The following is a 23,872-nucleotide window of genomic DNA, read 5'->3' on the forward strand; positions in this document are numbered from 1 at the left end:
CTCGTTTCCACTCTTAACTTTCCATATCGGTCGGTGGCATATATATTCCACTTAAAAATGGATATGAGCATAGGGAGCCCAAGTGTGTCGGTAAGAAAACTTTGCACGACGCGAAGTAACTATAATAACAAAATCAGAATGCGTGACCTTGTATGATCGTTAACTGACGGCTAAGCAAGTTGTTTCATAATTGTTGTCTTCGCGTAATTCTCAGTTGCTTCTTCTCCCATATTTCTATTTCATCTTCGCATTATTTTAAGACAGCCTTTCCATTGGCAAAAATCTGGATTGACACCGGCTTGCAGTTCTCCCAGAACCTGCAATTACCTTTTAATGCCTACGTACGTAAACAGCCTACAGCTAACTATAAGGGCTGATAGCAAATTATTCATCCACTTGCAAACAGGCTCTTTTTGCACAATGAAACTGCACAGATATCAACTTTTTCTTGTAAGAACTTATAGAGTATGTTAGCCATTGAAAATAATATAATCGAACAAAGCGACTAGTATTTTCATTAGCCCAATTCAATGTGAATTTATCAGTGGAAAACGAGACTTGCGTGTCAAAGCTATACATGCCACACGAATCTAACTCAAGGCACACAGAACTCTAAGCCTGATTAGTGATCAGTATTATCCGTTGTAAAATGCTCAGCATTACTAGACATCTGGTTCAAATAATAAATCGACGCAAGCTGGTCGTATACCATCTCAGCTACTTTTGATTAAGCCTGTAGAGGTGCTACTGGCTTATCGATTCCATCAGAGCATAACTGGTCATAAAATCTATCATTTTGTCGGACATCTGATGGAAGATTTAAGCAAACTGAATCGTTCACAAGAGAACAATCCTCTTATTGCTGTAAGTACCCGAGCAAAGACTTTTGGTACGAGAAATTGACTGACGAGAATTAAAATATCACTAACTTTAATTGCAAACGGAAAGGGTGAATCTCTGTTATCTTCCTTAAGGTTGTCTTTTAGATCGAAATCACTGACAATTTAGCTATTTTCTTTAGTTGATGTCAGGCTTATCCTCTCCGAACTAGGTCCAATTTTCTAAAAATTCCTTTATCTTATGTAGTATTGCCGTGCGTAGTTTAATCCATAGCAATATCTGCATCTTTTTGGAACTCATCCCCTTTATTATTAACATTAAACATCTCCAGAGTCATTTAACTTATTAGCCCGGTAAGGATGATGAACGAAATAAGGATCGTTAGAGCAGAGATTGTGTTCCAAAAGAACCTGTTGCATTGTCTTGATGAAGTGCCACCTATAATCATCAGGGCTTTTTTCGTTCTTAAAGCGGAAGTCGATTTTAACTAAGTGAACACCAGGTTCACTTTTGAAGTCCTTTCTTACCCAACATGCACATGTATAGGTAAATGACTTCAGTTATATATACTACTTTATCCTCAGCGAGCGAAATGTCAATTATAAATTAAGAATACAGCCCTTGATCTTCAAAGGGGTACGCGATCAACTCAAGATCCATCATCTTGACGAAGTTATCTACGATGCTCCCTCACTCTAGTGATACATGAGATAGCTAAGATTTCCACGGGCTTTTCCGCGATAGTTTATTTTTTGTGTAGCAAGAACTCAAGTAAAAATCAATGACACCCACCAACACGATTTTATGTAACTTACTAAAGTTGGCATTATCGTGATAAAACACACGCCGGCAGGTATTCGATGGGAGCCCTATTACGTCTAGGTGCTGGTGTAAAGAACTTCCCAACCAAGATTTGCATTTCGTTGAGGCTGTGCTGCGAGTGCACAAAGAAGACCGTTGCATCCGCTGAAAAGTAGACTACTGAAAAAAAAACTGAAACACATTATTAGAAAAGAACTCATATTCAGTCCACCGTGCGTAACCAATCAATGAGATTTCAAAATCGTACTGGCCACTGTTAAGGAAGACCTATATCGCGTCGTTTTCGGGCGGCAATTTTTTTCAGAAGCGAAGGTTTCCCAAACTTGCCTCGAGGATAGTCATCGCCTCTGTCGGGTTCGTTGCCATATTTCGGGTTGGTTAAGTTGAAATTCGCCCTGCACAGCCTTCACCTTCCTGCAGAAGATCCATGCTCATGTTATATACAATCAGTTATCTGCTTTCATTACCATAGGCCGTTTAACGTAAACGATTAGCTATGTATTGTCAGAATTTAGAAACAATCGACTAGAAAAAAATTCACACTCAGGCTATATTAATTTTTCTATATACAACTAATGTACTATAACATACATTTCTTATAAATAAATAAAGCAGAAACTCTATGCAGGAATTAGTTATGATACACTGAAATAATACGACGTTTCGTTAAGTATGTCCACTTTGTTCGTTGATATGACGAACCACATTTAGCAGAGCACATAAACAACAGATCTTCATGATTTCATAAAAATTGTAAATAACGAAAAAAAATGTTGATAAACTGTATTTAAAGGTAAAAACGATTCGAAACGTCACATGACAGACCTTTCAGCCTGTTGCAACAATCTTCAGATGAGATACTAATACAGAAAGTTTTGGATTACAGACGCCTTTTTTAAATAATCACTCACCAACGGGACACAAGACCTAACAATACCTCGTTAATAGTACCGTTAATATTAGGCTTTCTTGAAGCCTCATCAGTTCAACTATCTAATTGAGATAAATGTTTATGTTGTCTCTATATGTAGACAATTATGCAGCAACACTTGTTCGAAAAAATCCAGTTTATTTGATGACAAACGCCAATCCCACTTAAGTTTGTTCTATAAACTTTTCCAAGTGTCGCCGTGCACATTTCCCCTGAAGTAACACAATTGTCAAAAAGTAGAGCTCTTGAGTTATGAGGCGTTATCAGGCAGATAGAAGAGAATCTGACTTCACCTACAACATGCTTGATTGTTCGTCCTGTTCAGTGGTCTGGCCTATAAATCAAGTGATACTCAAAAATAGCTGATATAGTGAAGCTAAAAGAGCTGGTTTGAGGGAAGGGTCAATGGCTATAATCAAGGCTCGCCTATGCAGACATTTAATGTTCCTTAATTTTCAGAATAATGAATTCGGAAAAGTTGTAACCATACTCTCTGTAGCCATACTTAACAAAAAATCACCGATAAAAATTATAGTGAAAACCCAACTCATTTTTACAGATACCATTAGCTCGCTGTCGTGTCGCATAGCTAATTCACTTGTAATGAAAAGCAAAAACATCTTTTGAAGATAACAACGCAATTCGTCCAAATCGACAAGCAGTTATACTAAACTTGTTCATAACAACACCTTAGAAATTACATGCGATTCCACAACAGGATAGGTGTCGTGTTAGGAATGTCTGTTTCTATCTGCAGCCTGCTTGCGTTATGGATTGCATCCGCGATGAGCCATTGCGTCCTTTTAATTTCACCTAAATGGCGTCTATGGTTTGTTACGAATAGCGGGAAACACACGTTGTGTGGGTGTCTAGGCAAAACTGGTGGCTTTTATAATCAGTTTGTTATAGGCTGTATCTATGTTAAAACTTATATTTCAGTGAATTATTTGGGTGTGCCAAAAGGGATGTCCCTTATAAACGTGCTTGTTCAACATGACTGCCATTCCCTTTAAGAGCTTCGTGACTTAAACCGTTCACAAAACTTAATTTAAAAAAAAAAGTTCCAAAACTTAATTTTCTAAATTTTCGAATCACTGCTTAATAGGCATCTTAAGTGGCGCCACATCGGTGCTACTGGATTTTCTCAAGCCCTACTACTTGGTATATGCAATTTACTATTCTATACTAGCTTGTTAAACTGTTTTTTCAATTATGGGAAACGGATTTTTTACATCAGTGCTTCGTTTTACCGAGGAAAAAGGAAGCTATTATGATTAACACAGACTTCGCCGCAGTACCAAAAGACGAACTAACAATTATCGAACATAAAAAATAGACTCTATCTGCTTTTCCTTAGGAGATGTTCAGGTGTACTGTCCTAACTAGCCATACAAGTAAGCTGACTATCGATGAATTGAAATACTAAAAAGTTTTGAAAGTTACACAAAGAGAAAGTTATGGTTGCGCAGTTGCACTTGCTTAAGATATTGTATTTTTTAAGATTGTCGTCCTGTAACAGCGGTGCCAAAAAACATGCGAAAAGAACATTTTTACTGCACTTCTCAAGGTAAGTCAACATCCTAAGTTGTAAAATCGACCAACGGCCCATCTTCCGCTTTTTTCGTCTATAAGAACTTGTTTCACCGCATATACCTTAGAAACAGGAACAAGCATGTGTTCCAGATCGTGCACAGCTCTGACGACACACCTAGATAGATCATCAGTTAGCGGTAACCTGATTTCTTGTACAGTGTATGGTGGAACCCATGCTTGGCAAAGCGAGTGACGACATGTCAATTACGTCGCTTTGGCACTTTTCATTTGTTGCTCCTCATCGTATCCGAAATAAAGAAACTTTAAATGTATACTCCCAGTTCCTAAAGTTGGTTCTAAAGGTTTCCGTTGCTGGCAGCTCAGAGTGGCATTGTAGGTCCCCGGACAGAAGTTGCGAGTCAGCTAGGAGTTACGTGAGGCGATTTTGCATCATTGTGTCTGGTCCCAGTACCTCTTTGAGAAAGAGAATGTTAACACGATTTCATATTTCGAGGTTCCCCACTGTAAGATCCTCTCAGACGACGCATACCATTATCTCACAGTCGGGGCTACCTGAAAGCGGCTGCAAACGACAAGCGATTTGGTCACCCATGCGACCAACATTGCATTTCTGTATCTTTTATTTACGTGCGCCGTGAAACTTCTGGCATTTGCGGAGATAGGAGCGATGCCAAATACAGAGACTGATATACAAAAGCAAGCGATGATTTTGTACGAGAGGTTAGTGCCCGTTGTTTCGCCTGAATAGAGCTTGTTGCGATTCATTAAATCGTCTGCTTACAAGATGACCTTGACTCATTCTCTCAGCCATCCTATTTAATCAAAGAGGCCCTTCAGTAAGATAAGAAATAAGAATAGATTTATTTTGCTTCCTACGTCAGGCCAGTTAACTATGTGGAAGACGGGAGTTCGGTAAGTCCGTCATCGATAGTTATTTCCGTCCTCTTGTAGAGCTACAATGAAAAAATTGAGCCCATTCATACGGACGCCTGTCTCGGCCAGAATGAGCATACTCTTTTCCCTCGTCTCCAAGTCAAAGGCTGAGGTGAAGTTGACGAACACCGCATATAGCGGACTGTGAGGCGTGGCCAAAGCTCTCGTAACCTCGACCATGACGCTGCTCGCCGCTTCTACACAGCATCCTTCCGGAATCTATCTTGCTCCATTGAGGTGGCTCACATGCTTTTTAAGTACGTGTCCAGTATCCTAGTGAGCAAGCCGAAAAGCAATTTTTAGCGAACGCTGTCGTTCGCGATTCCCCGCCATGACAAGGGCGCGGGTGGATCGCCCTTTCCTTTGAAAACCACTAATAGGGTAGCATCCCTCTACTGAGCATACCAGTATGTAAAAATTTGTTAAGTGGTACCATTTAGCACGGTACTAAAACGATGGCGCATTTGAGATGCTTATTGCAGAATCTATCTGGATCAGCGTCTTTTGTGTTATGTAGATTCTTAAAACTTTGTGTTAATTCCCGCACTATAAAGCCTTGGTGATAACTTGCGTTGTATTGAGACCCCCTTTTTGTACTCTGCGGCGAAAAGAGGCAATATCGTGTCCCTTAACGCGAACAATGATTTGTGCGTACCGAGAAACTAACCGAGCAAGCCGCAGAATTATAGGCGATTTACTTCTACCCTTTGGCAACAAATCATCTACGTCTACTTGGATAATGGTTACACGAATACGTGTATGATGTATCTGAAGTAAATACTAAATTCGAGAAGTCAGTCGTTTTCCATGAACTAGGTAATATGGTGAAAGAGTAAATATATAACGTTCTACTATTCGACTTTATTTAAAAGAACCCAGTATATCTAATCTCTCGAAATGCGTATCTGCAGAGGACATGCTATGGCTATACAAGAAGAATAGATCTGAATTAAATAAATCTTGTTCTGATCATAATTTAATTATATGAAACCAAAATAATAAAAATAAAAATATAAAGTACAGCAAATTACCAGCTAATAATAAAAATATTAATAAAAATAAGTAAAAGTAATATTTGAAAAATATTATTGTTTAAATATATATAAATATTAAAAATAAGAACGTAAAGATATGTAATAAGAAATTAGACTAGGCTAATACAATGTATACCTATAAAAAAAATTGGAAAAATAAGTGTAAACCAAAATAAAAATTATAACAGTATCGGGGCTATGAATCTGGTAGAAAAACCGTTTGTCAAAAATCGGTAAATAAAGCTCTTGGGTACTGGACTGCTTTACCCTAGATCTGCTAGATTCTACTTGAATACAGCAGTGTGATTGTAAACTCTTGTAGTTCTGACTCTTCATATCTGCTAAATGTGTCAGGTATAGCTAAAATATGATTTAAGTTCGTTTCACGCATCCCCTGAACTAGTCGCCGTGAGAATTGAAAGAAAGTACCCTAACTAAAACATGGTCGGGAGAACAAATTCTGAATCCTCTATTGATGCTAGTGTAAACATATTGTATATAATGCGAATATGTATATTTAACATCGTATCATCACCGGAATGACACATCGTTGACCCTATTCAAATAAACAATTAACACAGCTGTGAAAGCTGTGTTTTTAAACCAATCCTCGATAATTACGCATACAGCAGAAGAATTATGCAGAGACAGTCTACATGACCAACGCTCATAAACGACAATCACAAATGCAGTCACATACTAACGTAGTCGAGGCTAAATATATATTCATGAAAATATCTACATTTGTATATATTGTAGAAACGTCTCTTGCGCAACTTCTATATTTATGAAATATAACTCACTTAAACTTAAGGCTTATATTAACCACAAACTTAAGCTAGATATACTTAGTTTAGTGCTTTAGACATGAGAGTGCAAAAATACTCGGCTCATCATCGCTGTCTGCAGACCTCCGCTAAATTGCTCATTTTTACAGTAACCTTTGTTATCAGTGTTAATGGGACTGGAACCGCGTCCTAGCAGCGCTCTAAGTTAGTTCTCCAGTTTTGTGAGCCGATACTCCGAAGGGTCTTTGTCGCTCCTGATCATTTACTGATGCTTTCACATATAATGTTTTTTAATATTAGGTAAAGTCTGAAAGCCCCTCGAAATATTCAACAGTTTGTCAAAATAGGCTAGATAGTAGCAGTATCAAGATCCTTGTCTTATCCGACCTCTCCAGATCAATGCACGGTACTTTGTCCTTTGCTCGGTTCATCTTTCCCGTAAACCCTGAGTGCAGAGGCGCAGTAGAGATGGTGGCTTGTGCTCTGGGGTACAAGGTTAAAAATGAGCGATGATGTTACAGAAATGCTTTATCTGTTGAACCTTTGAATGACAACTATCAGTTTCCATGCAAAACATGCAAATACGATATGTAGTTATGATGAAACAAACTTAAAAAATCGTGTTCGCCAGAGCTCATTGAAGTGTGTTCTACACAGAACTAAAGATTTCAGCTGTAATCTTGGCTAATTCGACGTAACCGCTTTGAGAGAACAGTTTAACACATTAAGGTCACAATGAGATCGTATTAGATTTATTTACTCAGAACATACAACGATTGTCATCAGATTTTGGCACACTTCACCAGCATAAACGTCGACCCAAATGGCGATGTACCGAAATATAATACGTGACTATGGAGGCTCAATATGCTATAGCCTTCGCCCCCAGAAAAACAGGAGAGTAGTAAGCACCCCACATCATTTTTATAAAAGCGCATACAGGAGGTATCTGAACAAAGATCCCCAGATGGGTGTGTTTACTACGTAGAGATACACAAAGAAACTTTCAAAATAAAGATAGCGTTTTAATTCTATACCTAACATAACAAAATATTTCTTGGTCTTTAATATCGACTCAATAATTCTAGTAAATATATATCGTAGAATGTGCCATAGGTAAAAAAATAACATAATTGCTTTACTTATGAGAAATGCGTCCCAAAGGATTTGTCGCTTGGCCACAAAAGAGAAGCGATGAGTGTATGCCGTATTAGCTACAGCTGACGGTATTTGAATAGTGCGCGACCCGCTATTTTTAATTCGTCTGCTATCCGAAAGGTTGTCCTTGTGGGACAGAACAGTCGACACAAATTGTAGGTGGTGTTCTCGTGTGCTGTGATTTTAATCGGTGCGTATTTCATGTCTTTGTAGAATAAAAGTGATATTTAACATACGGACAAATAAAGAAAAGATCGTAAAGTTAAGATCATGGCGAAATATTTTTCCTAACGAGAATATACTTGTACGTAAATTTTCGGCCTCGAGCTGCATACTTAAACGAACTAATTATTTCGTTATGATCGGACTATTTGATATTGTTTGAGCTTATTGATTTCACCCCAAAACATTGAAATTATCACATCTATTATCGTGTGAAGACTCGCTTTTGAAAAGCCGCACAATCTCCCCATCTAGCGATACCTTAACACAGATCAATTCACTACTTTATTGGGACTGTGATTATTCCATTCATGTCAAACCTCTGTCAATATATATTGAATGCACCGACTCTTCTTAGGAGCGCTATAAATGAACAAGTTTAAAATTCGCTCAGTTTGCTTGAACAAGCCAGAGTGTTTAGAGTGGGAAATGATACAATCTAAGCTATGGTCCTAAAGCCTTAAAATAGTCATATAAAACATCATCGTCGCAATTATTTTTCAGTGTTCGTCGAGGAGGTTCTGTTTCGTGTGTTATTGCATGATGTACAACAAACACAAGACTTTTAATTTAATGTAGTGATTCTGATCTATGGAGCTAGTTTAAAATAAGCGCTGACATGCACTGCCTTATTGATACAACGCGATATATAAATATATATATATATATATATATATATATATATAGGCAAATATATAGAACACGAAAAACGTTAGTGTCATGCTCGTACTGTGTGTCGGCTGCTAATTACGATTGTTATTTGTAGAAAACGCAAGAATGGGAGGACAGTTTGGACATCTGTATAAGATTCGCGGTATAATCTACTACCGTCTGTCACCGTACGAACTTAGTCCGACCAAAGGATTCTTGAGCAAGGGCATTGCTAATACCATTCGCAGAACTATGAATGAGCTTCCCTACATCGCACCACGTAGGTATTCCAACACTGTCATTATCTAGTTAACGGTGTCGTATTTTTATACTGCTATCAGAAGTGTGTTTTAAGGACTAACGTGTAAGAGAGTTCCAAAACCAGGTGTATACACTCACAGATAACACCTCACTATAATTCTCATATAGCACAAATAGTTATTTGTGCTTAGTGGTAACAATGCCTCGGGAACAATAATCCGCTTTGTAACCTAGTCTTAACAACAGCATGGTCGATAACGATTGCAGCAAACTTTAGCCCCAAGTCGTTTAATCTACCTTATCCCCTTGCTATCAAGAATTAGCAATAGTTCGTTCCGCTTATCTCCGTAGAATATCCTAAAATATATAAAGATTACAATGATTAGTCCCTTTACTAAAGCTTCGACTAATATGCGATGATAAGTAAAATATCACATTGTTTTTATGTGTATATATTTTATGTATATACAACTATATATATGTTAGGCTATACACAAATAATGTAATAAACTCATTAAGAGCCAAACGCCTTGCATTTTGCAAACGCCGATGATCGAGTCGATTGCCCCGCAACTTATATATGGGTCTCTTACATGTAGCATGATGTATGCAAATTTGGTATATAACAAGTGGTGAACAGTAGCAGGAAGTTTCACACTCATCGGTAGATCTGAAAATATCTCCTATATATGTAATGAGTATACCTTTCTGTTTGTGTGTTACAGCGTTTGCCATGACATGGTTTATCTACGATTATGCAGTCGCGGAAAACGCGCGTCTCTCAAGGAAGAATCCGGATGACTATGTGAACGATCAATAGCTTTTTTAAGGGCCTGAACAAATTGAAGCTTGCAACCTGAGCAACACTCATAGTGGGCGTAGAGTGCAGATTATAACAACAACAACCACGATTATTTCTTTAAGAAATTCGTTTATGACAATGAGGACGCGTCATAGCCAGTGAAAAAGCATGAGGGCAAGTACTACGTCCATGTTGACCGTTATTGGAAATTACTGATACTAAAAACTTCTACATGTTGAAAATAGTGGGAAATAAATTTTAGGCACAGTAAATACGACCGCGAGACATTTTTTTTTCAATTCTAAATGTGAGACATAGAGTCATTTTTTATTTCGATGATATTTTCCAGCACCGAAAAAATATGCAAAGGTATGCATCCGTGTAATATGATTTTTCCCGTTCTTAAGTGAAATTATTTCAAGAGGTTTTTCTAACAAGATTATCACAGTAGGAAAGAGGTCATATAAATAAGTAGAGATTAACTAGCCAAAAGCCGAATATTAACTCATGCGGCCGGAGACATAGGGCTAGGCTGCATTACGTAACGATAATTTGGGTGTACTTCAGGATTGTCAGGAAAAGAGCGAATCAAGTACAGTTTCAGATAGCACATGGCGTTAAGTAACTACTCCAAAAATATACAGGACGAGTGAAGTAATAAATTGTCACGTTTTTAAGCTTCATACTATATAAAATTAGCTCTACACTTCATACGCTTTTACGAAATTTTACGATTTTCGATAAATTTTATATTAGAATAATATTCACTTTCTTCGTCGATTGTCAAACACGAGCAAAAATAGATTGTGTTTTACGAAACTTCATAGAAGAGAATTTTACAAAAATGAAATCTAAAATATAAAAATAGATTGTTTACGGTTTTGAAGATGCATTTGTGCCTTTTCAGCAACGGTAATATCATAGAACAGCTCTATTTTAAAATGTTTTATGCCACTAACTAAGTTTTGTTGCCTCGTTATAGACCCTCAACATGTTAATCATTCCTTCGTCTGGGGCTTTTAGAATAGTTTATCTAGTATTACAGTAACAGATAAACTGTACGGGTTACACACGAATCGAAAATATATTCTGGCTAGGCAGTACATGTTTGTATACAGGCATACGCAGCATTAATTGGGGCTATTCATGGATAGATAACTGTGTCGGCCCATTTATGATATGCTTTCGAAACTCCAACATATCTCAGTAGCATTCACTCAGAAAATAACGGCTTTCATAACTTGCTTACGTACATTTGTTTTTAGTTACACTTTCAATCAATGAATATTTACGATGTATATATTTTTTAGAGAAAAGATGCGACGGTAGCTCGTTGATTAATTTAAGTTTTTATAATAACTTTATTCAATAACACTGCCTATTCAACAACGACCATTACGCTCTTAGGAGGAAATCTCGAATGGAATACTGTAGTTTTGTACATGAAGTGTTTGATAATAAGCCGAACACTTATTAGAAACTTAGAAGACAATGATCTTTAAACATAACGGACAAAGGTTATGGATGAACCTATTATATAAGCAATAGTCTCAGAAGACCAAAATCGCACAATCCCAAAGAATACAAGAAGTTTTCCAAACTTCGGCGGAATCACGAACAGGTTGGTAGGAATTACCCCACTGAATTCAATTCCTACGAAAAACGACAAAAAATAAAGGCTTTTTGCAAAAGCCTTTATTTTGAAAGCTAGAAGCTTTTACTTCCAATACTCTCAATCCGCGATAGTGCTCGCGGCATTGTTGCTCAGATCTAAGTAATTTCAAATGTAGAACGAGTAGACTCTGTAGTTGTATCCACACTGGCGGAACGTAACTGCCCAGAGAACTAAAATTGAGAACTCATTTTAAACAATTTCATTAAAAAAATGAGGATTGATGGTTGTAAGCCAGCTTAAGAATGATTGCTCATTAATGGCAAAGATGATGACAAGTGATGTGACTCTGTATTGAGAATAATACTTCTGTCCAATTTTGGTTTGCTTACGTAACCTTAAGTTGTGATTAAGTTACCAGTATGCATGAATTCAGCAGAAAAATGTCAAAATGCTTGACAACGAGAATTAATGTTTCTAGTAAGCCAAGTTCATGCTTACGGTCTATAAATAGAAAAAAAGCAACACATAGGTCACTGCGCGAGATCGAATCGATTCGCGGAGGCTCACAGAGCTGATCAGCGCTAATCTCCGCGACTCTTTTCGTAGGCGAGACAACTGAACAATGGCATCAAACGCACTAACCAGCTACGGTGATACAGAAGTACGGGAGAGAAAAAAAGATGGAACAACTGGGCAGCCGAATAAAGGAAACAACGTTAGATGCAGACGGACCCTCAGGATTTTGTGGGCAACTAGATGCCAATTCATGAGATACCATTACACAAACGGGTACATTGGAAGAAAGGGGTTAGGACACTTCGAAGGTTACAGCTGTCCGGGAAACCCTTAAGAAGGATGGACGAGAACTCGACTAAAAGATTCACGAATCTGTCAGCCGTCTTTGTAAAGTTTGATCTGAAATTTATTTGAATCAGTTCTAAACAAAAGCCCGAAAATACGAGGTACACGATTTAATGGGAAAAGTCCCTAAGTATCAGGCAAATAAGTCAGCAGTGAAGTCTAGCTTGCATAATGCATTGACTTTTAGCCTTCTTATAAAAAAGCCAAGCCTCTGACAAGCATTAGATAGTTCAACGCAACAGGAGCACCAGTAAATGGCCGTGTTCCTTAACCTGTTCTATAGATTCTATTTACTAAATGCAGTAGCTTATGAATTCCCCTTTTACAGTAAAATTGATAACAAACGACTATCGTAAGCTTTGCGGTCTCACTGTCAACAGCAGTGCTGCATTAGTCGAACAAAAATTAGAATTTGAAATGCTCAAATCGGCAAAGTTTTTTCTGATTCTAATTCTGATTCTAATTGAAATAAACCTTACAAAAATTTAAATATGCTTTTCAACCAAGTTAAGGGTCCCGAAATGTTCTACTAAAAAGAAAAATAAAATGATTTACATGTAAGCACCTCTCAGAAGTAAAACCGAAAGCCGATTTACAAGTCTACATAGTAAGTATTATAGCTACAGTTCTAAAAAAAACTGCATAGTTTGATATATCTGTGTCCAGTATAGCAACTTATATTCTTTGATTAACAGAGACGGATTATAAACCTGTACGGCACGGAGCGCAATATATACGGAAATCGTTGATGAACCCTTGCTCTTCTCTTCTCCTTGTCAGTCGCCCGGTCTTACCTAGGCAACGGGTTAAAATGGGTAACGTATGAGCTAAGTATAGTTGAATTGTACCAAGCTAAATATCAACACTGAGACATGCAAACAGTTATTGTCACATGTCAATACGCAGGAAAAAAGTGCCACATATATAGAACTTGTGAAATAAAGTTTCGTTATTATGTCAGAAAAAAATGTCGAAAGTGTTCAACAAATGAGCTAGTTTCAACAACGCTTTGCCGATTACCCTACCACTATCAACCAACTGATAGTACTGACGCCAAGTAACCTATGGTAGACGAGAACTAGCTGTCATGTGATATCAAGCAAGAAAAAGAACTTGCTGAGGCGCTATTCTAAGTCGTCTTGTTAATTTCAGATTGTAAAAACAGACGACTAATCGTAAAACTTTTGCGGCGATATCATGTTTTAAGCAAGTTGAACATGTCGCAACCACCAAAGGATTTGATCCTTGCTACCTGTTTGTCAATAGTCTGAGCTGATAAAAGGGGCCACGTTAAAAATGTTGTCTTCAACAAATTTTGCAATCTAAGTTTATTGTTGAGGCTTTAGTTATTTTGTATCAATTGCTTACTGCTTGTCAATTGATTCCTAGAGATCTTTCAGTGCGGCGACTCCATTTTGTTATGATAAAAGTGATATCCATCGCATCGAAAAATAGTTACAGATATATGTACAGGGTTTTGTATTCTACCAAACCAGTCCTTTCGGGAACACTTTCTTTTGAAGCAACTTTTTTATTCATCCTATAGTTCCGTTCACTTCCTAGTACAGAGATAAACGTTTGAAGAGACGTACAAAAGAAGCTCTAGAAACCGGCGATCTAATAGCAGTTGAGTTTACCTACGCATCTGACAGAAAATTTCAGGGTAGACATTAGAACGACGAACGTCTCGTGTGCTGGCCCTAATTTCTGTTGTCTAAGTCAAATAAAATTCATCTTTCACCACCGAGCGCCAGTAGGTAACATATTCACTTACTAATCCTAGAGACACGTTGTAGTCTAGGTTTGCATCCAAGCATAGACAGAATTCGTTTTGTGCTGGGAGCCAGCCGTCTGTCCGACAGAAAGCCTAACAGCGACACCGAACATATAAACCATCGAGTGTGAAGCTGAGCGGCGTATTCGAAATCACATATTCGTACTTCAAATCTTAGCGCCAATTATCCTGACAAATTTGCGCATGCGTTTCGACAAGTTGGACCGAACACGTTATTTAACAGGCGCGCGTAGTGCCGACACAACTAGCATCATTTGTGCCATAAAAGTTATTTGGTATAAGGATGACAGGAATGCCTAGAAAGAAACTGATGAATATCGCAGGAACGCCTAAAGGGATAAATAACAGATATTGCGTTTTAACGTGTGTCAATTAAACATTGATAGAAAATATTACGTACCTATCTGGCCATCAACATCCCTCACATCCTCGTATAGAAAAGCTCAATACCGATACTTAAAAACATTTTCTAATTGCCACATAGAAAACACTATGGGAAGGCTTAGCTTTCAGATAAACGATATATTTACAAGGTAATGCGCTAGTGTAATGTTTATAAAATAACGCTCAAAATCCTTTGTTTTCTTTTGTATATACCATGATCTGTGAAATAAAGAAAGCTGCTTATTATGAGTCTCTTTACGATGTTGAGTATTCATAGCACACACGTATTAAAAAGTAAATACTGTTAGCACTGCTAAAAATGCGTTAGATTGTATATGTCCTGCTGGTAGTATTTTTCAGGGAGCTACAAGAATTTAGCTAAAGTTCCCTTTGGGAACCTCAATTTCATACTCATATCAAACTTCTACATCTAATTTGAATCAATCTGCGAAGTATTTATCACATTGACACGTAACATTTTCAGATTTTAAATGACTGTTAGTTGGAACTCACAAACCTATTTCGGAAAATAGAAAGTCGAATTATACATACGAACCCTGTCCGAAGATCGGCCTGGCACTTACAGCGGATTCTGGAAAACGTTACAGTGAGTTTTACTATAGACAGTATAAAAATGAAGAGTAATCAGGTGCTATGTCACATACAAAGTGGTAGAAACAGTTGCCACCTATTTTACGCGAAATCTACAAAAGCCGGAGAAGCAAACTGAAAACGACAAGAGTATTATAAGTTACATATTGTTATTCATCGCGTTTCTTCGTGATTATCTAAGTTTTATAAGTGTGTGTAATACTTTTGTAATAAATATTTGTGTAATATATAACTAATGTGTAACAAATGTGGTTTCGTATCCTCTTCTACTTTAATAGTGTTTGTTCACTGACGAAATAATTTTTTCAATACAAGTAAAAGATATTGACGGCTGGTTTTACCACGGAGCAGCAATCACATATGACGTCAATACGCTGGATGGAATTAAACGTCGTCTGCCAAGCGTCTTTCGATTCGTCCCTTTCTCAAACGCTCCTTCACTTTAAAGCGCTGTTTGACGGCACTATGTGGCTGGTAACCTTGCCATATCCACCGGCCAACTATCAAGCGCTGGTCTCTTTTACCAGAGCAGCCCGTGGATTGTTCGCCGCGTGTGTCTCGCTCCGTGTTAGCGCAAGCTGTCCCGTCTGCTCCTGTCGCGAGCTGGTTGAAACCGAAGTCGAGAACACAGAAGTGCTGCAAGCTGATTGTAGCAATAGTTGTAGTTGCAATAATTGTACTTCGACTCCTTTTTTAATTTGTTCCTGAGCAGCCGTTTTTTTTTAGTGAAAATGGTTGACGTACAACTTCTTCAGGATGTGGCCAACCGCCTGCGCGTGCTCTCCATCCAAAGCACAAATGCCGCGAACTCAGGGTAAGTTGCAGAGCCAATGATGTCTTCATTTTTCTGTTGTCTTCATAAGTTGATGTACATGTCGTTGAATATTGACTATTGTCAAAAGTTGAATTTTCACCTATTGTGTAGTCTTTTTGCGGTGATGAGACCGGCGTGCTTCTTTATTATCTATAAAGGACATAAGCGCTGGTTGTAGCAGAAAGACAAACAAGTTTCCCAAAGATTGAAAGGCCGCTTCTGTATAATGCGTTCACATTGTTTATATCAAGTAATAATCGTAATAGTCTTTCCATTAGCGTTTAGTATATAATTCTATTATTTGATAGTAACCAGTCAATAACTATTACACTTTAAGTGTCTACGCTTGTAATAACTTTAACATTATTGCGCAGAAAATTCAAATAGTTCAAGTTACGAGGCGTAACTAAACAGGTATCGTAATAATACATGACATGCATTTATGCCGATAGAAAAACTTGACGGTTACATGCGGAGAGTCTAGGGCCGAGTACGGAAAAATGTCAGTTCGGTTATCGAGATGCTTCAGCATTTTTTGTAAATATCCATTGGGTAAACTTTTGCGTGTTGTAGTATGCGAAAAGGGCACCCTGTAAGACAGTGATTAGTACAAATAAATCGTTACGTCTATCGCCATCGCCAGCATTGTTGAGGAAAAGGCAGCATTGCGATCGACACCGTTATCAGCTAGATACATTGACGAGACACATCTGATATGTCTCGTTTTCTCACCTGGACAAAGACCACTCATATGCTGCGCAAAGAAAGTAGTAGACAAGCGACAATTAGGAATTGTTCGACACGGCTTTTCTAGCATCGTGTTGTTATTCTTGTCTTGAAACAACACCCACAACATGCATTAGTCGTTCAGAAATGTTTTATCCACGGTTATTGTGGTTTCGAAACGTGAATGAGACCTAGGTCGCTTACAAAACCTATTCAGATGGTGAAATTTGTTGCTCTTCTTTGTTAAAGAGTATTTAGTCAACAAGGATATCTTATGAGGAAAGATGTCTTCGTAGGAAATCCTTTCTCATCTTAATGTAATAGTTTTCAGTCAATAAAATATTTTCTAACCGTACAACGGCTATCGTTAGACGGTACGTACGTTGTTTCACCTTCTAGTATATCGTAGCTTTTATCACTATTTCCGCCAGTAGATATAATTTGATATCACTGGTCAGAATAGATAACTTGATATCATTTTTTGCTGTTAGTGTTAAGATTGTGCTATTAAGAATGATCGCGTACCTTTCTATTATTGCATATGTTCTTTATCTGGGTTCAGCTGGTTGGCTAAAGTAATAGCCACAGACCTTCGTGGTTATTGTGAATAAGCTTTCAACTCTTATACAAGCATCATGATTATCTAGGCAATATAATTATCTGAATACATAAGCACGCGTAAACAGATGGCCACTTTTTTTTTTGTTTATAATAAGCCTACACACGTTTCTCTTGAGCAGCCTTCTGTTGGCTCAACGTAAATATTATGGAACCGTAATTTATCTGAAATATACAGCAATAACTCAGGTATTGTACATATTGTATGTACATGTTTTGCCATTGAGAAAAACATTATATTACACTAGCTTGCTTTATTTAGTATGAAAATTCCTGTCACTGACGCTTCATTTTGTTACTACACGAACACGGTCATGGGTGGATTGGACCTAACACAAAACACTGATCTTTCTGAATCTGATCTGAAGTTCATCGCATATGGTTTTGTATTAAGGCCAAACAAATACAGAAAAATACAGGAAATATTAAAAAAAAAAAATATTCGTGTTTATCTTAGCACATTTCGATGTGCTTAGATGCGTTGCTTGAACCTATCTGCCACGGTGGATGATATTTAACATAGATCCGTACTAATGTCTGAGCATTCGGATTCAGCTTGAGAAAGCTTGCTTTTAGAAATTGTAGTAGCACAAATATCTGTTGTAGTAGATGATATCTTTGCGCTCTGTATTTTGCATTACCCACTTTTTGAGTTTGACCCTGAGTGACCATCAAGCGTTGTGGAAGTTTGTCTTTGATTCGGTCGTCTGCCTATCTAAACCGTCAGCTAATAGAATGGGTTACCCGATCCACTGCTTCAAAACATCGATTGTTCTTAAACAATAGGGTGTGCCGCGTTGCCTGCTACCGATTCATTAGCACCGTATTAAAAGAATATTGTAACCAATAGTAATACAAGTTCAACAGGAACGTGTAGAATCGATGTTGTCGTTATAACTCATATAATCGAAATGAGTTCAGACCTATCTATCCTAAGCTAATGCTATCTAAGCTATGTTCACGTAATCAAGTAAGACATTGGTTTCCCTAAGAGAGGGGCGACAAGCTATAAGAAATGAAGCTGCAGGACCACAGCTGGATCAGTACTGCGTCAAAAATGTAAAACAGTTAAGCAAAAGTAAATTTTATATCTTAGCAAAAATGCTGTTTTTCATGCAGATTGCGTTTGTTGATTCATTTTGTATCTATCGCATTTGCATTTGCGTTATCCGAAAAAAGCGTATTTAGAGCCTACTGTACATTAGATGTTGTTATTAAGTACGGCTGCCAGGTATATTCACATATTTAATTAAGATTTGAATTTTTCGATAATGCCTCTCCTTTCAGACATCCGACAACATGTACGTCGATGGCCGAAGTATTGTCGGTCTTATTCTTCGATGAGATGCATCAAAGCCTTGCCGAACCGCGATGTCCCTCTAGTGATAGGCTTGTCCTTTCCAAAGTAAGGAAACCTTACGTTAGGACATGGAGTATGTACGCTATAATATTAACAATGAATTTGGATATGTTGCAGCCACTTGCTTGGAGGATGTGTAGGTTTTTTGTGATCCTGTTTATTTGCCCTCAATCTTTACACGAGTAACGTAGATTTCCGCATTTAAGACCATTCCAGAGAGGGGAGACATTTGAATATATAGTCTTTTACATATGTGGTGGAAGGTATTTGGAAAACATCTTTCAATTCAACATTGCTCTCTTTATATTTTTAGGGACACGCGGCTCCCATTTTGTATGCCGCGTGGGCTGTTGCTGGCCTTTTCCCTGAGGAAAAGTTGATGGACTTGCGCAAATATGACAGCGACCTCGAAGGGCACCCAACACCTAGGCTCAACATAATCGACGTTGCCACTGGATCGCTGGGCCAGGGATTGAGCTGCGCGGCTGGAATGGCTTACACCGCAAAACATTTCGACAAGATGGAGTACGTACAAAGGGATACTATGGATATTCTCATATTATTTACACATTTTGCGCATTATCCACTTCATTATCATAGGTTATCTCACAAGTATATCTCCAAACCGATTTTGGTTTTGCTGCTAGAACCAGTTCCTGAATAAAATCAGGATTCGTTAAAGCATAGTTGAGCCATTGGGTCGCTCATAGTATTGCCCCGTTTTACTACTAATTTCCAGCTACCGGGTTTACTGCATCCTGGGTGATGGTGAAGCAGCCGAAGGCGCCGTATGGGAGGCGATGAACTTCTGTCAGCACTACAAGCTTGACAACCTTGTTGCCATCTTTGATGTAAACCGACTCGGCCAGAGCGGACCCACCTGTTTACAACACCAAACCGACATTTACAAGGCTCGATGCGAGGCCTTTGGGTAAGCTGTACGGTTACGTGTCAAGGCTATTACACATTCCAGTACCGTAACTTTTTCAGGATAACAAAATCCACTTACAGTCTAGATTAGAATAACTTATGATATTATTCTATATAATTGAGTTACCGAGATATGAATGAATAGAATAAAATGCATACAAATTTTCCTTAAGTATTGTATTGTATGCTCACACAGAATTCGGTATAAGGATAGACCGGATATAACTCTGAACTTTACACACAGGGAGTGACAGTGAATACCCTTTTATCGCGGAAAGCATATCGATCATGTAGCATGCATATTTACTCGTATAATAATTATGAATTACTAATCATGAACTTTTGACTTTATCTATGAAATTTGAAATTTATCTATGTTGATTCAATCTTCAATTAGCTTTCACACAATCGTAGCTGATGGCCACTGTGTGAAGGCCATTCAGGCTGCATTTGCCGAAGCTAAGGCTACAAAAGGGAAACCAACAGCCCTTGTATTGAAAACTTTCAAGGGTTCTGGAATCGAAGGTATTGAGGACAAAGAAAATTGGCACGGAAAGCCTATTGGTGACAAGGCCGAGTCTGCTATTAAGGGTATGAGACCATCGAAATGTTTTTTGACCCAAAAAAAGTTCATTATTTGCGTTACTTATCATGATTTTATCGCCTTCAAATGATGGACATTGTAAACATCAATTGCGTGTATACAATAATCGGTTCTTTAGAATTATATTCTATTTGATATCAAGAAAAAAGAGACAGTTAAGTTGCGGCTTACGTTAGTTGGACGCAAGTGAACTTCTTCGTAAAAGCGACTTCGTAAAGCGAAAAAGTCAATTTCTACGACCTCCACTAATTTTGGTTATGCATTATGTTCTTAATAACAGACTAAAAAGAAGTGACTGGCCCTAATCAGTATCGCCCATGTTGTAACAATCGGACAGCCCATACTGGTATATAACCGACATTTGAAATTACAAAAACTTACCTAGAAATGTGTTAATTTGATTTCGCTCGAAACAGTGATCGAGTCTAAGATGAAGAATACTAGGCCGACCAACGTACCCATGAAGGCTCCCAAGCCCGTCACTACAGAAGCCTTAGGGTTGATTAAACTCAACGAGCCTCCTGCGTACAGTATCGGGGAAAAGATCGCCACACGAATGGCATACGGGACTGCTTTAGAGAAGCTCGGAGCCAACAACAATCGTGTAATAGCTCTCGATGCTGACATGAAGAATTCGACGTTTTCTGAGAAGTTCAAGAAAGCTTACCCAGATCGTTTCGTTGAGTGCTTTATTGCCGAACAAAACCTTATTGGTACGCTTTCCCAGGCATTTAGATTCACTTTATTTTGCTTGTCGGATGGATGTCAACATAATACAACAATAAACAGATATCTATGTTAACGAACGTATTAAAGCCACTTGGGCGAAGAACTGGATTAACTTTCGAATCACTTAAACTTTGGGTTCAATTCCTGTCCTTAAACCTATAAAGAACTATATTATTATGTGTTTGTCAGTATTATCAGCCAGCTATTTCGTAAACATTTGCCTTAGCGATTGTTTGTATCAACTCGTATTAACGAGTTGATAACTTACTAACGCCTTCCTCGGCCAATTTACTCGAAAGAAGTTCGCACATGCTTAATTCGCACACTAGAATAATTTGGTATTGTCTTGATGCTCTTTAGGTGTGGCCATTGGGTGTGGTACCCGCCAACGGACTGTTCCCTTTGTGTCGACCTTCGGGGCCTTCTTTACGCGTGCCTTCGACCAAATCCGCATGGGCGCTATCTCCCAGGCAAACATCAAATGTGCCGGATCCCATTGCGGTGTCTCTATCGGCGAAGACGGACCTTCGCAAATGGCGCTCGAAGATATCGCTATGTTCCGCTCAATCCCCAATTCACTCGTCTTCTACCCATCGGATGCTACATCGACGGAACGCGCATGTGAACTTGCTGCAAACTACAATGGAATTGTTTTCATCCGAACCACTCGACCCGTTACAGCCGTTATATATGACGCCTCAGAAACCTTCAAACCTGGCCAGTCAAAGGTCAGCATCTTAGCCAATAGACTTAAACAATTCTATTCGTGTTGGAACAGGTACTCCGTAAACTGCGCTCAAACCTATGCTGAAAAAAAGGCCCACAAAAAAACATTTAAGTCGATATATCATCATTAGCTCAAATGAGTCACACACTCAGTAGAAAAGCCACCCAGTGGCACTCGGTATCACTGAACAGTTTTGTCTTGCAGCTTGTCAGGAAGTCGTCATCTGATAAGGTCCTTGTTATCGGAGGAGGTGTCACGCTCCATGAAGCTTTGGCAGCAGCGGAACTCCTTTCGGCTGATGGAGTTAACATTCGTGTCATGGACATTTTTTCGATAAAACCCATTGATAAACAGGGTATCTTGGAGAATGCTGCTCAGTGCGGCAATAAGGTGATCGTCGTTGAAGACCACTATGAAGAGGGTACGTACTTTTAAATTTTTTAGTCTATTAATATATCGATTCTAGTATATGGAAGGCTTACTTATACAAGGTCTTCAAACATGAAGGCGCTCAGCGGTATTTTATTTCGAATCAGTAATTATTTGATACTTCAGGCGGAATCGGTGAGGCTGTCTCACATGTGCTTGCGGAAGCGGGCGGCGTAACCTTCCGTCACCTTTGTGTGCGTGGAGTTCCCCGGTCAGGCGCACCCGCTGTTCTCTTAGACGCGTTTGGCATTTCTGCCAAAACCATTATTCGGAGTGTGCGCGACCTCTAAACGATAGCCGTGTCTCCTTCCCGGCTATTCGACACATTGGCCCGTGTTCCTGCGCGATTATCCTCCACAAATACGGCATAGAAATATCTACTGTAATTATACTAATTAAAAGAAAAACAACTGAGACATTGGCCACACGAGACATGCGGTTGTGACACAAAGTGCTTTAAACCGCTTGGTGTTGAACTTCTAATGCTATACAGTATAGACATATACATGACATAATTAGCAATTCGTTTCAGGTGGTGCCCAAGGTGCTGCCATGCTGAACTATATTAAGCATGTCTGGTGTGTACATGTTGGCATCAGAATTGAAGTGTATTAACTGTCTGGACATAATCAGAGCAAAAATCTTTCTCAAAAAACGCAACTACTGGGAAAAACCAAAAAAAATACATTGTTTCTGCAACACTCTGCAAGGGCTTTGAAAATGCTGCCAGTCTTGCGCCTTGGCGTTAGAACAAAATGTTCAAACGATACTTCTGACCTATCTTTAAATTACTGAGCTGAATTTTCTTCAATAAAGCTACTATTAGTGATGCGATTAAATATCAATCACAATGTAACGGCTAGTATGTTTCTTGTAAGTTTATCGTAGCGTATTTATGGACAAAAGAATCCCCTAAATTTCTATGCTAAAATAACTCTATTCCATGTTCAAAATTGACGTTTCATGTATAATGTTTGTCACTTGATAGCACAACTGGGATAGAAAAGCGGATTAGGATTACAATCTGTGCCTTTTAAAACATTGATAATATCGAACTTGATGGTTTGATCGTATCTTATAATTCACTCGATGTCGATTCTGCGTCTTTGAACTCTCAGTTCCGTCTGCTCACCTACCAGAAATTGCTGGATAATCAAAATCACGCTTTATAGATAAGGGTTGTCACAACATTGACTTTACTCTTTTGCATGACAAAGCGTATTTCGTCATGGGATGATCCGTCTTTTATATATGAGAATAAAGGTGCCACTGTTGTAATAAATGGAAATTTTCGTTTTTAAAGGAGTTGTTGTCAGAACTTTTTATTTCATTGTCTTGTAAATACAGTCTATCGGAAGAAAACGTAAGCCGATATCAAAACTGTGTAACATTTATGCTCTAAAGTACTTTGACTTTGGCGGGTTAAGTCACGCACAACAAACAGCAAATACGTTACGTTTTTCAGCTGTAGCTAGTAGTAATAAAGAGTGACCAGTGACATAGAGTCGCCCGATACATGAATGACGAAAGCCATAATAAGCCCAACTTTCTGGTTGGATAGAAAGCTCTTTAATTCTACTTCGCTATATGAAGAACAGCTGAAATTCGTTAGGTATGCTCCCGTTATCATTCCGATTTCTACCAAGCAGGGAATCAACTATAATGTGCGCCG

The 23,872-nt window shown here is 38.4% G+C and overlaps 3 protein-coding genes across 21 annotated transcripts in view; 2 read left to right on the forward strand and 1 right to left on the reverse strand.

Moving 5' to 3' along the window:
• LOC111254156 (nardilysin-like) overlaps positions 1 to 23,872 on the reverse strand; it is a 34,545-nt gene that overhangs the window by 8,249 nt on the left and 2,424 nt on the right. For 3 of the 19 annotated variants that reach the window (XM_086976874.1, XM_086976873.1, XM_086976863.1), the window contains exons 1-2: positions 8,045 to 8,120; positions 1,656 to 2,076 (exon numbers count right to left, since the gene is read on the reverse strand). In XM_086976874.1, the coding sequence (XP_086833000.1) occupies positions 1,656 to 1,803 (148 nt within the window). In that variant the 5' untranslated portion in view covers positions 1,804 to 2,076; positions 8,045 to 8,120. Of the gene's footprint in view, positions 1 to 1,655; positions 2,077 to 4,965; positions 5,354 to 5,921; positions 7,386 to 8,044; positions 14,597 to 15,207; positions 15,734 to 23,872 lie in introns of those variants that run through there. The other 16 variants (XM_086976871.1, XM_086976872.1, XM_086976875.1 and 13 more) reach the window with 15 other exon arrangements.
• Positions 9,060 to 10,273, forward strand: UQCR-Q (Ubiquinol-cytochrome c reductase ubiquinone-binding protein). Its single transcript, XM_022814861.2, has 2 exons — positions 9,060 to 9,213; positions 9,920 to 10,273. Exons 1-2 carry the CDS (start codon positions 9,060 to 9,062, stop codon positions 10,012 to 10,014), a joined length of 249 nt encoding a protein of 82 aa, XP_022670596.1. The 3' UTR covers positions 10,015 to 10,273.
• On the forward strand, positions 15,941 to 23,505 carry LOC111254163 (transketolase-like protein 2). The gene is made up of 9 exons (XM_022814728.2): positions 15,941 to 16,077; positions 18,709 to 18,826; positions 19,095 to 19,306; positions 19,521 to 19,712; positions 20,109 to 20,302; positions 20,732 to 21,028; positions 21,405 to 21,772; positions 21,976 to 22,192; positions 22,327 to 23,505. The coding sequence occupies exons 1-9, from the start codon at positions 15,995 to 15,997 to the stop codon at positions 22,488 to 22,490; spliced, it is 1,845 nt and encodes a 614-aa protein (XP_022670463.1). The 5' UTR covers positions 15,941 to 15,994; the 3' UTR covers positions 22,491 to 23,505.

Source organism: Varroa destructor, unplaced genomic scaffold (assembly GCF_002443255.2).
Source record: "Varroa destructor unplaced genomic scaffold, Vdes_3.0 BEIS01000001.1, whole genome shotgun sequence".
Lineage (NCBI taxonomy): Eukaryota > Metazoa > Arthropoda > Arachnida > Mesostigmata > Varroidae > Varroa > Varroa destructor.

Bases quoted from the DNA above. Each gene is read 5' to 3' on its own strand.
- UQCR-Q (XM_022814861.2), top strand. From the start codon at position 9,060: ATGGGAGGACAGTTTGGACATCTGTATAAGATTCGCGGTATAATCTAC. The intron at 9,214-9,919 runs GTAGGTATTCCA...TGTGTGTTACAG, and splicing joins GCTTCCCTACATCGCACCAC to CGTTTGCCATGACATGGTTT.
- LOC111254163 (XM_022814728.2), top strand. From the start codon at position 15,995: ATGGTTGACGTACAACTTCTTCAGGATGTGGCCAACCGCCTGCGCGTG. The intron at 18,827-19,094 runs GTAAGGAAACCT...TTATATTTTTAG, and splicing joins ATAGGCTTGTCCTTTCCAAA to GGACACGCGGCTCCCATTTT. The intron at 21,773-21,975 runs GTCAGCATCTTA...TTTGTCTTGCAG, and splicing joins TCAAACCTGGCCAGTCAAAG to CTTGTCAGGAAGTCGTCATC.